Source organism: Alligator sinensis, unplaced genomic scaffold (assembly GCF_000455745.1).
Source record: "Alligator sinensis unplaced genomic scaffold, ASM45574v1 scaffold486_1, whole genome shotgun sequence".
Taxonomy (NCBI): domain Eukaryota; kingdom Metazoa; phylum Chordata; order Crocodylia; family Alligatoridae; genus Alligator; species Alligator sinensis.
This window is the reverse complement of record NW_005842053.1, coordinates 59984-74004: the sequence shown is the minus strand read 5'-3', so window position 1 is coordinate 74004 and position 14021 is coordinate 59984. Positions and strand designations below refer to the sequence as shown.

The 14021-nt window shown below is 43.3% G+C and overlaps 1 protein-coding gene across 2 annotated transcripts in view; it reads left to right on the top strand.

Annotated features, from left to right (window-relative positions):
* Nucleotides 1-14021, top strand: part of LOC102378130 (SAM domain-containing protein SAMSN-1) — a 134793-nt gene that overhangs the window by 109385 nt on the left and 11387 nt on the right. For both annotated transcript variants that reach the window (XM_014519605.2, XM_006022912.3), the window contains 4 exons: nt 1018-1129; nt 4551-4702; nt 5893-6099; nt 10908-11058. In XM_014519605.2, the coding sequence (XP_014375091.2) occupies nt 1018-1129; nt 4551-4702; nt 5893-6099; nt 10908-11058 (622 nt within the window). The remainder of the gene's footprint in view (nt 1-1017; nt 1130-4550; nt 4703-5892; nt 6100-10907; nt 11059-14021) is intronic.

Sequence of the window (14021 nt, the reverse complement as noted above, 5' to 3'; positions counted from 1 at the left end):
AACATTAATGAAGAAATAACTTCCTTTGACAAGTGGGCATTGTTTCATTTAACCATTAAATCACCTTCAAGTAGAGATTGATGAATAAGGCCATAATTTCTAGTTTTGACAAACTCTGGAAGCTATGATTTGGGAGGTGACATTTCATGATATAACCTCAGAGGTCCTATTTCAGGCCTTATATGATTCTGAAAGAGAGAAACGAACGTCTGTTTATTCTGCAAAGATGCCCATGTTCTGAGATTTGGAGTTTGATGCTAAAATGTGCTGATCACATGGAGATAAACTTGGCCATGTGCCTCTGGCTTGCCCTCCCCCTGTTGCAATGGACTAATAAAGCCCAAGACTGAGATAGTCCAGTGCAAGGCACAGCAGTTGCATACAGTTCTCACCATTTGCTCTTAGAGTTGCTCTCTGTGCTTCCTCTTTAGATGGAGGAGAATCCCCGCAGTGATCCCCAGATGCTTTCTTCCTACTTTGCTCCTGTAATTTTTATATTACATATTATCAATATAGATAATTTTGAAACATTTAAGCTGTAATATCATGTGCTAGATACTTGCTATTTCCCTGGAGTTCCAGAACAGCCAGGAAAACATCTTACCTGGTTTACTTGGGGATTTCCTTGATGTATGTCTCTGATTTTTTTATTATTGTGGTAGATTCACTATTACTATGAATCCAGTGGGATGTGGAGAATACAGTAGAAGGAGATAGGCACAGCAGATGGAGATGGGCACAGAGAGCATGAAGGGACAAAGGTCCTACTGTGGGTCATTTCCAGAGCAAGGAATAGAACCAAGAACTCCTTGTTCCCAGCCTTGTATTATAACCACCAGAAGTGCCTTCTCCTCTGTCTAATCAGTAATGAAGGAAAATGTTGTAACACTTAAGCACAATGTTCATTTTAGCAAGTCAATGTATACTAGTAAAATAAGTACACAAAATATGTCAGCTGTCAAACATGCATATAAAGTCTGCCTTAGCATAATTAACCGCTTAGTTTTGTTGCTGAAGAATGAAGAAGGCAAAGATGACAGTGATCCTGGAGGTGGAGGACATACAGAAAAGGCCTCTTTAAAAGCCAGTGACTCTATGGATAGTCTCTATAGTGGCCAAAGCTCATCGAGTAAGTACAAAGAATCATAACCCCTTTTGTTGTTTTTTTCAATATTATTGAAAATTAATTGAATGTCAGAGCTAGAGAACAATAACTTGATAATGGAGACCTCTTTAATCTACACAAAGGTATAAGAAGCTGGACACACTCAAAAGAACAACAAGGAACACATTTTTAATAGTGACAGTATCTACTGAAACAGTTTTTAACAAGAATGGTACTAGATTCTCCATCACTGAAAATCTTTAAATCAAGTTTGGGTGGCTTTCTAAAAGATATTTTGTAGGGCAAACAGGAATTGACTCAGAGAAGTCCTATGGCCTTTGTCATGCAGGAGGCCAGATTAGATTCTCACCGTCATCCTTTCAAGCCTTAGTTTATGAATCTATAAAAGTACATGACATGAAAAACTATGGGTGTTTTTACATGTGCTCCAGGGGTGGGAGAGCGCTTTAATTAGAGTGGCTCCAAGAGCCTGCAGCATCTCATGTATCAATGTCCCCGCACTTCAGAATGGTGGCAGGGTTTTTAACTAAAGCTTGTCGAATGAGCTTTAGTTAAAGTGCCTCCACCACCATTTTAAAGTGCGGGGACACTGATACACGAGATGCAAAGGCTTGCTGAAGTATGCTAATTAGCATGCTTCAGCAGACACTATTAATTGAGTCTGCTCCAATGTGCTGTAATTACAGTGCAAAGGAGCAGTCTCCCAGCCCATCTACAGGCACCCATAAAGTCTAGTCAGAAATACTGGTTTTGCTTATTCAGAAAATAGAGTGGGAAGCAGTAAGTTGATTGGCATCTACCTGCAGGTCCTACAGTCAATTATGTATACATAACAAGTGCTGGTTGTGATGGAGGGGAGGAGTTACCTTCAGTGCTACAAGGTTATACAGAACAGTGATTATACAGATGAGACCAAACTCATCCCTGATTCAACTCTGTGGAAGTCAGTGGAGTTTGGTTCACGAAAGACCTGCAGTGAACACAGCAGCATCCCAGGGTGGGTTGAATCTGAATCCCCAGATTCAAAATCTGTACTGCCTCTTGGAACACCTAAGTCTTGGCACGCCACTGAGGAGAGTATAAGTATTGCATTTTGCCTACATGGAAGTCTGAAATTTAGGCAATGTAGCTACCTTAGCGCGCACACCAATAATCACCCCGAGTAGTTGTGGGCACTTACTCAGGTCACTCTAAAGTGGCTACATGACCTCATTTCCAGGATCTGGCAGGTGCAGAGCAGAGGAAGAAATAAGGGCATGCTATTCAGTGATGTTTCTGAGCTCAGCAAGCAATATAGACATGGCAGATGGTATAGAAATGGCTAAGAATATAGTAAGCATTTCGCTGTTCAAATGCTAAATGTTGGTTCTACAGTCAAGACTAAAGCTAAATGTTGGTATGGTAATAGTAGGGCAACAGCATCAAAAACTGCAAGATTGTTTTACGTATTTATTTGTATTGTTACACTGGGCTGAGCACTATGGGGTAGCTGACTCGGCCTATTTTACTCACCAGTAGCATAATATGTAGCAACATAATAAAAGACATTAACCAGGGCATGTGTAGATGACATGGGGGCCCTAAATTGAAGTGATGGAGTTTAAAAAACACCGCTTCAATTTAGGGCTGATTAAACCCCTGTGTTGTGCACATACTCTGCTGACTTACCTGCCTCTCCAGTGGAGAGGGGAGGGCAAGCTGCCGGTGGGCAGAGTCGTCCCTGGGCTGCGGGGGGGAGTTGGGGCTGGTACTTCCTTCTGCAGCGATGGCAGCCACCCCTCAGGCGGCACGCGCCCGCAGGCACCCAGCTCAGGCAGTCCCAGGGGCACCACAGCCACTGAGGGAAGCACTGGGCACCCACGCATCTCAGGCAGGCAGGCAGGCAGGCAGGCAGGCTCCTGGACGGGGGGGGAGGAGCTCAGGCTCATCGCTTTTCTTGAGTGGAGCCTGCCTTCCCAAGCTGCTGCTAGGCTGCCTGCAGGGCTTCCTGCAGAGCCCCTGAGCTGCACAGAGTCCAGTGCTTCCCTCTACGGCTGATGAGGCAGCAAATTAAAACTCTTCGAAGGAATTTTAGTTTGCTGCACCCCAAGTCATTTAAGATACATTACACCGCCAATTTTCCTACAGCAGCTGGAATTAATGCACAATATGCCACCGAGGCATGCAAACACTGACACCATTAAAGTGGTACAAAAGCATTTAGCCCACTTTGAAGTGTCATGCATACACTCCCGTCATTTCATCTACACACAGCCCAACATACTATTTAATGATACAACTGGTGCATGTTGCATTACAATTTGCAGCTGACCTTAGACCAGCTGTTACTTCGGTTCCTTTGAGGTTACAAGCCCATGCACTCCCAACATACGCACACATGCACTCATGCATGCACGCACGCGTGCAGACTTCCCCCTTCCCTGACTGGCCAGGAATCTATTCCCCCGTCCTCAGACAGGCTTTGTAAATGTGGGATTAAAGGAAAACTCAACCTGACTGATTCTCCAGAACACAAGGGAGATTTCAGCCAAGACACAAAGACAGTAAGGGAGCACGGTCCACCTCCTCTACAGCTCACCCAAAATTCTCCAATCAGGTAGTCTCAGGTGGGGCTAGACAGGGCACTAGAAAGCCTGGAGAAGGCTGTTTGTTGCCATTCTGTGAGCAATCGTCTCCCAAGGCTCCAAGGATGTGATATTGTGATGTTGTTCTGCTCATCATGTGATCCCTGACCAGAGATCAAAGAGCAGGTTCACCCAGCCTGGAGGCACAGCTGTACATTTAAACCACCATGCGAACCAAATCATTTTATGGTCATTTTCTACAACATGATTTGTGAAAATTGTATATGGGAGCCATTTCCAAACTGCTGCTCTTATCTAAAAAACATATTTGGATGGGATACTGCAGAGCTTGCTCAAATTTGCCTGAATTACTCTGCTGATATTTTATTGCTCAACCTAGATGAAATGACAGGTAGAAACGTTGAAAGATTAAAATTTTCCTCTGCAGTGCAGGTTCTCTTGAAGTGTTAGCTTGTATTATAATGAAATAAAATCACTTCTACAGTATTTGTTTTTAAACAGAACAAGTTTAACAGAAATCATTTTCTAAATTGCAGTTTTCAAGTACTTATTAATCTACAGAAGTAATATTTCAACAAGCCCATAAGCAAAATGTGCGGTCCATTAGCATCATCATTATAAAGGATTACTACACAGAATATGTTAAAGATATCTAGCTTATTTTTCTTAATGTCTTATAGTATGTTTGGTTATTGAATGAATATATTGCTCTTGGAATGTGTCAAATTTATATGCAATGCACTCTTTTTATGCCTTATCATGTTAGCCTCTTTGATGTTATATGAAATTGAACAATTCCTAGTAATTCAAAGGAGATTTAAGTATTTGTTTTCTACTAGGCGGAGTCACTAGTTGTTCAGATGGAACCAGCAACAGGGACAGCTTTAGGCTTGATGATGAAGTCCCTTATACTGGACCATTCTGTGGCAGAGCCAAAGTACACACCGACTTCACTCCAAGTCCTTATGATACTGATTCTCTAAAAATCAAGGTGAGACAACCATCAAAATTTCTTTCTGGAATGGAAATATCTGGTATTTGTGATGTAATGGTTCTTTTCATGAAAACCTTTGTATTTCCAGTTTTCAGAAACACACAGCTGGGGACTGCTCTGACCCAGATCAGCGTGCTGCAGAGGGGCTGGCCAGTGCATGCAGGTGCTTCAGGCAGCCTTCATGCCCCAGCCAACCCCATCAGCATATATATGTGTATTGCTGTACAGTAAACAACACCACTGCAGGATACTACTGTTTTTTACAACTATTAACCTATGGCAGTGTTTATTAGTTTACTGTAACCTAATAGGGATGCACATATAGATGCAGAGCCTTTACTGCTAGAGCTAATTAAGCAGCCCCACAGTAAATGTCTCGTGTAGATGTGCCCACTGCGTACTTGCTGTTTTTGCACTTACTCCTGTCTGTTTGGAGGCACAACTTGTGGTTAGTTCTTTCTGCTAATACCCTCTCTCAAACTTTCCAGGACTATTATGTCAATTTTGAAAGAACTTATCCATCCTTGGGGAAAATTGACTTTGGAGGACCAGCAGTACTCAAATGATTTAATATGTTTCCTCCCTGCCAAGTGGGTTGGTTCCAGCCCACATGAAAGCAGATCCCAGGCTACAGCTCACACCCCTACATGGTTCAGCTAGCTAGCGTGGGTTTAAGTACTTCCAGATAGCCATCAGAAACTCTTCCATGTGAGGAGTATCTTTGGATTAAAATTCAGGTAAGAGCCTAGGTTAGCTCTGCAATGAGAAAATACCCTGTGAATGCTCTCTTGCCAAAGTTGCAACCGTTCCCTGACCACTACTACAGGAAGGAGCCTCATGGAGGCTGATCTCCAGCCATCATATTGTGCCCTACTGGGTACAATGTCTGTGCAAAGGAGAAAGGGATGTACTTATGGCCCTTAAATTCCATGGGGTGGGTAGGGCAAGAGCCACTATTACCATATGTTGCTCTGTAATACTTTGATTTCTAATAACCAAAAATATCCTCCTTATACAAGAAAAGTTACTTGACATTAATAAATACTCATGAGCATTTCAGTTGCCACCACTCAGTGTCTTCTATGCAGTGACACTGTTCTGGCTGTATTGAGGTAAAGAGGCTGTATTGAGGCCACATGTCACAAACCCACTGCATTTGGTCACCATCTTCCTTTTTATTTCTCTAGAAAGGAGACATTATTGACATTATCTGCAAAACCCCCATGGGTATGTGGACGGGCATGCTGAACAACAAAGTGGGCAATTTCAAATTCATTTATGTGGATATTATTATGGAAGAGGAAGCAGCTCCCAGGAAGATCAGGGCACACCGAAGAAGCAGAAGGGCAAAGCCTAAAACCTTGCAGGAACTCTTAGAGCGGATCCATCTGCAGGTTAGCGAATGCTTTCCTATTTCTGTCTGGAATGCTTTGGGTTTTTTTACATTTGTTTTTAATGTAGTTAGAGCCACAATGACTAGTTCCAGAAAATATCAGTGGCTTAGAAAATTCTCCATCCTTCCATTTACCTAACCCATGAATACTCATGTAAAAGTGGTTGAAGGAAATGCTCCTTGCATTGCCAAGTATGTGATTCTCAGCATGCAATTCTCTTAATTTGTACAGTTCTTAGGGAAGGGATTGTCTTTTTGCAATATGTGGATACTGTGTTTAGGCCCAGGGGACCCAGCTCCTGATTGGAAGTCTAGGTATTACATGAAATAAATTATAAATAACGGTGATATGCCCCAATTCAAGATGCAGTTAGGTATGCCCTTCAGCTCCAAACCCTTCCCTGCCATCTGCTGCTTGACCACTGAGAACAGACCGAGATGCTCCTAAGGTCAGCTTCCTGACCTATGGTGCCTTAGCTATACCGGTCTCACCCAAGCCTTGACATATCTTAGAAGAGGAGATTCTGCCAGCTAAAAGAACCGCACCTTTGTCCAGTCAAGCACTCGGAAAAGATAGATCCCCCATCCAGAAAAGAGGACTGCCTCTATAGTCAAGTGCTCTGGCTTCACAGTTAACACTGACAACAAGTGGGTTATAGAAGATGAGAACAAATTTATGGCACAAACAAAAGTAAACGCAAGATATCAGAAACCATATGTTGAGATACAGACTGGGATATATAAGAATAAGCAAACAACAATAACCCATAAATTCAGTTCAGTAGGAATTCAGTTCCTGTTCAGCTCAACAAGTTTAAAAACAGCTTCTGCCTCTGACCTCTCCTCCAGGGCCTCCTGCAAGTCCTTGTTAGTGTCTTTTATCCAGCATCCTGGCCCAGGGACTCCATTGTTTCCTTAAGTCCAGGAAAACTGAAGGCAGAAACTTGCTCTCAAGGCAAAAAGGCAGAGCTTCAGTATAGTTTCTTATCTTGCCATTTAAATCTCTCCCCCTTCATTGAACTCTTGGGGAGCCCACACTGTACATGTGCCTCCTTCCCCCCCCTCCCCCCCCCCACTGCATGCTCCCTCAAAGGTGCGCATTTGCCAGAGAAGCAATCGTTCCTGATCTCATTAAGACCAGGAGAATATGTGCATCCTTTCAAACATGAGGAAAGCTAAATGCAGTATCCTCATAGTACTGTCTCTCACTGCTAGTTTCCCTCTTCTAGCCAGATGTTATTCTTAGGGCCCCTTCCTTTAAAATGTAAATTCATTATTGTCTGGAAGGGGCTGGTTCCTGTGCCTCAGAGCACTTCAAAGTAAACAACTCATATGAGATGCTGATTTTCAGCAGTTGCTGTTTTTCAGCTGTTTAGGCTCTGAGCTTCTCTTTGGCACCAAACTTAAGTCATTTTCATAAAGACGGACCATATGGAAATCCTGGAAATTCAGATCATCATCCAAAAAATCTGGGACACTCTCCCCAATGCTCTCACAAGCCAGTGGGAGAAGGGATACAAGTTGGGCAGTCAGCAGTGCGACACTACTCCAAGTCCTGGTCAGACTTTGGCCTGTGCCCCTGTGTTTCTGGGAAACCCATTATAATTCCCCTTATGAGTTGGCCAAAACCAGCCTCTGAAATGTGGGACTGTCCTGGCTTTAACAGAACATACGGTCACCCTATTTTCATAGGACAATCCTGACTCTATTATGGCATGTAAGAAGTATGTTTTATATCAAATACCACAATGCATATAAACATAAGGACAATAAGGCAAAATATGGCTTTACACTACCAATAAATAGACATTACACATACCAGATTAGTAAAACAAACTCAAAAATAGATGCATGACACCCCACGAACCCCCCAGATGCTAGTAGGGTTTGTAACAATAAAGACAACTGTGATATTGCTTTGATGTTTGTCTGGGCATGAACACATTCACACTGGGGCAGCATACAAACCAAAGTGACAGGAGTGACCAGGAACCTTGCAGCTCCATTAGTCCTGCAGCCACTCACTGCAGTTGAGGGGACTAGGAGTGACAGTGCATTAGTCCTGAAGTCATCTACCTGGCTCTTTTTATTTTTTCTCGGGTGCTTACTCTCACGTACAAAAGCTTAACCACTTGAGAATCCCATGCGTGAAGAAACTACAGTTCCTACAGTAATGAACCACTGCAGAAGGCATTCCTATAGGAAAGCTGGGATGCTTGGCATCCCTTGCAATCCCCAGCTGCCATCTGTGGCAGCCCAGCACAAAGAGCAAGAGTAGCCTGAATTGACACAGATCTGCTCCCGAGTCCAGGAGTCACAAATATGGCTTAAAGCCACTTTTGCTTCTTTCCTTTCCATCTCTGGCACTACACCAAAGCAAATCCGTACAGTAGAAAACATGGGTCATTTTTTTTCAAATACAGCTGAAAAAGGTGGAAGAGTAAATTAAAAAAAAAAAAACTTGCTTGTGAGTCTCTTCATGTCACCTCTGCATGGAAGCTGCATATGTGCTGAGGGTCTGTCCTCTCTATGGTCTCTCTTTAACACAACGGCTACTCATCAGAAGGTTTCTTTGAATTAACACACTGTCAGTCTGCTACTAAATTTCCCATCTGATAAAAGTGCTCTATTAAAAAAAAGCCATTTGATGAACCTGCCAATTGTGTATTTACTTTTTGGTTTATAGCAAACCTGTACTTCATCTTCTTTATGACTGGAAAATGTTTTCTGGCTGGACTCAAATTGTTTTCTGGGTACATAAAATTTGAATGCTGTTTCTTAGTCTATTTTAGCAGTGGAATAAATATTGTAACATAGATATGAAACAATAATGATGGCATTTATGAAGTACTTTGCAATTTCAAAGCAATTTACAAACACTAATTAATCCTCACTTATTCCTACTTCAGTTTAGATAGGGAAATATTATTGGGTCAAATTGATCCCTTGTGTGACTTGAATTTTACCCATGACCTTCAGTTTAGAAGTTCTAAAAATGGACATACACACGAATATAAAAAGGTAACTCAAGACTGCGGAGTGAGAGATCAGTAGAACCAACACTAGAAAACCAGAGCCCCTGACTCCACACTCAGTCAGTTGGGCTAGGGACAGACATTCAAAAAGCCTGACCCTGAATTGATTCAATTTTTGCAGGTTAGTCTAACCTGCCTAGGTTGAACCGGTTTCCAACTGAACAGACATTCGCTCTGGACTGAGGAAATGCAGGCACATACCTGCAGTGGCTCAGGCTAGAAGCTGGGGGGGTGCTAGAGCAAGCCTCCTTTCCCTTCCACAGTGCTGAGGGGGCATGGCCAGACCTCAGCAGGACGCTTTGATTAGGGAGGGGTCATCTGCCCAGCAGCCCAGCAGGGAACTGATAACAGTGTGTATCATCCCTAACTCAGTGTTTAACACCCCATTAAGAAAACAAAGGGACATTACCAGCTACCTGTTGATTCTCCCTTTGTCCTGCCACAGCACAGACTGTAGCCAGCATGTGGTCTGCTAGCTAATGCTGAGATGCCTGTAAGGCCGAAGGGACAGGGAGGTCGGTGGGGAGGAGCAGGCAGATGCCTGCAGTCTGTGTAGAGCGGCAGCCAAGGAGCAGGGGGGAGGGGCCAGCTCTGTAGTGGAGCAGAGAGCCCTGCCCAGACCAGAGAGCATGCTGGGGGAGTCTGATTTAACTTAAACCAGCAAGGAGTCTGGGACAGACATTGCATAAACCAGTTTGAGCCAAATCAGTTAAGTCTGATACTACATTCAACCAGGTTTATCTCAAACCAGTTTTAGCCATTTTCAAACTGGTTTCTGTGCACTGAACATCTGTTCTGTTACAGGTTTAAACCAGTTTCTGATCACTTAAACTGGTTTATGTGTAGTATCTGTCCCTAGCCTTGAGGACTGAAGAGAAAATATGAGGGAAGAGTGTTGCATAAGAACTGGAAATATGGCCCAAACTATGAATGACAGATTCAGATCTACCCACTTCTAAATTATGAGGGGTCTCTGGATGTGGAGTTTGGGTTTGTCCCATTGTAGATGTTGGGCCAATCACTGAAATTTGGGGGGATTTGAATAAAATTCATTGCTAACAAATAATGGAAATTCTCATTTAGTGGTCTGAATATTTTTTATTTTCTTCCCTGATCTGTTAAGGAATTGTGTTTTTGATTTTGTATCACTCATCCCTTCCAGAGAATCCAACTGTTACTTCAAAATAGCTCATTAGAAAATATGAAGGATACCATAACCTTAATTTCATTCCATGACCTTTTAAATGGCTTATCATGTATAGCATATACTATGCAATGAGTGCCTTTATGGTTGACTGCTGTGGTTCCTGGTGGTCCACTGATGAAAACGGAAAACCCTGGAATTTTAAGATCTTCCATTTCCAACAAAAGTAAAACACAAAGTTAGGGGAGTTATAGGCACTTGGCCACATATTCAGTTGATGTAAACCAAGGTAAAAAGGGAAATAGTGAATTATACAAGCTCATGATCTGGTCCACTGTTATCTATTGGATAGCTATTTGGTAAACTATCCCCAATCTGATTGTAAAGTATTAGATTTATTTGACTGTGCCACAATTTAAGATGCCTGATGCTTAGACATGACTAGGAAGGGAACAGACCTGCCTTTATAGATGCTTCACAGAAAATGTTGGTTGGGGGCTCCTGGTGCTCCAGGGGTCCTGACAGCTTTTTTTCCTCTGTCCACAGAAAACGAAAGAGATAAAACTGCAGTTATGTCTCTAACCTCTCTTGTTCATGGACTGAATTGTTTGTTTGGATTCCCATTTGTAGGAATACACATCAACTCTCTTGCTAAATGGCTATGAGACTCTGGAGGACTTGAAGGATCTACAAGAGAGCCATCTGGTTGAGCTAAATATTACAGACCCAGAAGACAGGGCCAAGCTACTGTCTGCAGTTGAAAACCTACAAGACTATGAAAGTAAGTGTCTAAACTTTAATTCATTGTTAGGTCTAGCTTACAGAAACATGTAAGCTACATGCTACAGTAACAAACAAAAATGATAAGATGTTATGTCTGAAGATGGACTAGACTTTTTCCTGATACATGGTTCATTTTTTCTTCTTTGTTCAAACATCTATTTTTCTCCCCTGATTATATAAATAATCCTTCTTCCAGTAGCATCTGAACATTTCTCAGTCTTTAATGTGTTTATCCTTATGACAGCCCTGAGAGGTAGATACATGCAATTATCCCCTTCTTACAGATGGAAACTCAGGCACAGAGGCTGACTTGCCCAAGGTCATAGAAAAATGCTGTGGTACAGCAGAAAATTGAACCTTCTGAGTTTCAAGGGAGTGTCCTGATGAAAATATAGCTACTTCCTATTAGTACAATAAAGTATTTTCACTGTGGGAAAGGTGATCCTGGTTGCATCTACATGAGATGCTACTACTGCACAGTAGTGTTGCGTGTCATGAAGCACAACGTGATGCTACTGCACAACAGTAACAAGCTACTGCGCAGTAATAATGAGCTACTGTACAGTCAGCATCACCAAAAAGCTGCTTGGGGATGCTACAGTAACTCCAGTTATGCAGTCGTTTAGTACTTGTGTATGCAAATACTAAATAAATGCACAGTAACAACTGTGCAGTCAGCGTCTCATATAGATACGACCCCTGAAAAGGAAGACTTCAACTTCATCTCCTCAGACATCTTTTCCCCTCTTTCAGTCCCTATCCACCACATTTACTGGCATTTCTAGTAAGGGTCAATGAATAGCAGTTTGGATAAAATAGAAGCTGATCTGCAGACTAAATAAAAGCTCCTGTGCAGGCTAAACCCACAAAGAACCTAACCTCAATGTTGTTTGAAATTCAGAGAGCTGATTTTTGTTTGTGTGCATGCTTGTATTTTGTCATTTTTCTTCTTCTATTGCTTGGCACTTTCACCTGAAGTAGAAGTGCCAAGACATCATGAGACATGCTGTCCTTGTGATATTTCCAGCCTGATTTCTAAACCAAAATAGTTCAGATCAAGTTCCTGTAAACTTTGGCTAAACATGCCACATCTTGACCCTGCCTTCAGAGTTTGTTCGTCATTACTGCAGTTAACTCTTAACTGAGCAGTCAGTTCATCAGATGTCCAGTCTGAATTGGGGATTATCTGGAATCAAAAATGGGACCTGAAAATGAAAACCCATTCGTAGATGTTTTGGGGATTTCTTACAGCTCATAACAAGACTAATAGCTTATCTGCATCTCCCTACTCTGTCACTTGACTGGAGAGAGGCGTGAATCTCTCTCCCTCTCTCATAATCTTTCACATACACCTATATGCTGTACATTAAGTTCAGGTAATCAGGATTTCACCCTAGATAAGCGCTCGTATTCTCACTCTGCTTCTCTGAGTTTCTGAGAACCCCAGTGGCTATCTTAGCTCCCCTCAGCTTTCTCCCTTTAGTTTCCCAGCACTCCCTTTCATACACCCTCTTTTGATCTTTCTGGACCCTCGCTCCCATTCAGTACTTGACTCCCTTTGCCCCTGCAGTCTCTCCTTGCCCAGTTAGTTACTGGAAAGGAAAGAGGTTTCACAAGAACTGGCAAGAAGAGTTGTTCAAATTACCTCTTCTGCAAACACCATTACTCTCTATGGACCAGATGAAGGAAGGAAATCAGGATCAGAACTTCTTTCTACTCAATGGTGTCTGTCAATTGAGGGTATGAGGAGACTACAAAAGCAAGACTGAAGTGAGGAGGAGTTGAGAACTCCAACCAGTGGTTATGGAAGAGACTAAGTAGTACTCATGTGTGGCAAGCTGCCAGTCCCTTTAATCTGACTTTGCACATGTGTGTGTGTCTGTGCGTGAACGCTAGCATGTGCATATGTATAGCTTGATAACTGGCTGCCATATTCTGTATGTTTTATACAATAGCTTAACAGGAGATGTGCAAGCAAGACACAAGCCCTGGATGCTGCCTAAGGAGGAGGTGAGGGGAAGAATGGAGTCAGGGGGTGTGTCAGACTCCCACCCTGCCCATGCAGTGGTCTGGTCCCCACAGCAGGGAGTGGTGAGCAGCAGTGACAGGGGTTGACTGCCTGGGTATCAGCAGCACATGGTGCAGGGCCAGCAGCTGGCAGAAGCAGGGAACTACAGTAGGGAGGTGTCCAAGAGGATTAATCATGGTGCCTCTTCTTTTTTTGCCGAAAAATGTTTTTTTAAGTCATGACTCACCACATGTAAGCAACAAAAAAGGAGGCAACATCTTCCTCTGCAGCAGTGAACCTCTGGTTAGCTTGCCCTGTTTCTGCTGACCACTGCCCCCGCACCACGTGTTGCCACTGCCCAGGGTACAGAACTGGATGGTTACACCTCTGGTTTTATGCTATGCATTTTACAACATCAATATTTAACTGTGCAGGCCGGGAGCAGTCTGAGGCCCTCGGGGGCATGCGGCGGGCTGTGGCCAGCAGCCCGGACACGCCGGGTCGGGGAATGCAGGCCGGCGGACTAGAATTAGTCACGGACGCTTAGCGGTTGATTTAAGATTATTTTACTTACACCGAAGATGGTCGCGGTGCAGGCAGGAAAACTTGCTTGAGTTGCGGTTACAGACAGAAAAGAAGAGAGGCGGACTAGAGTTCCTTCCACGCGAACCTTCTAGCCCAATCCAGTTGAAGGCTCTAAACCGCGAGCCCGTCGTGTCAACTGAAGAAAATAACTCAAAGCAGAGAGCTCTGGATACACTCACACGAAGTTTGCTAGGCTCCGTGGAACTTGCGCGCAGGGAAGGGGTTCGTCGAGGGATCGTTCGGCGACGGGGAGAGGCCAGAGGTTGATCAGACCCCTGTAGCCTTCTTGAGATACACGCTGGGTCCGATAGGCTCCACAGCGCTTAGAGATCTTCACGAGATGTGAAGTTCTCCTCCTCCAGATGGTT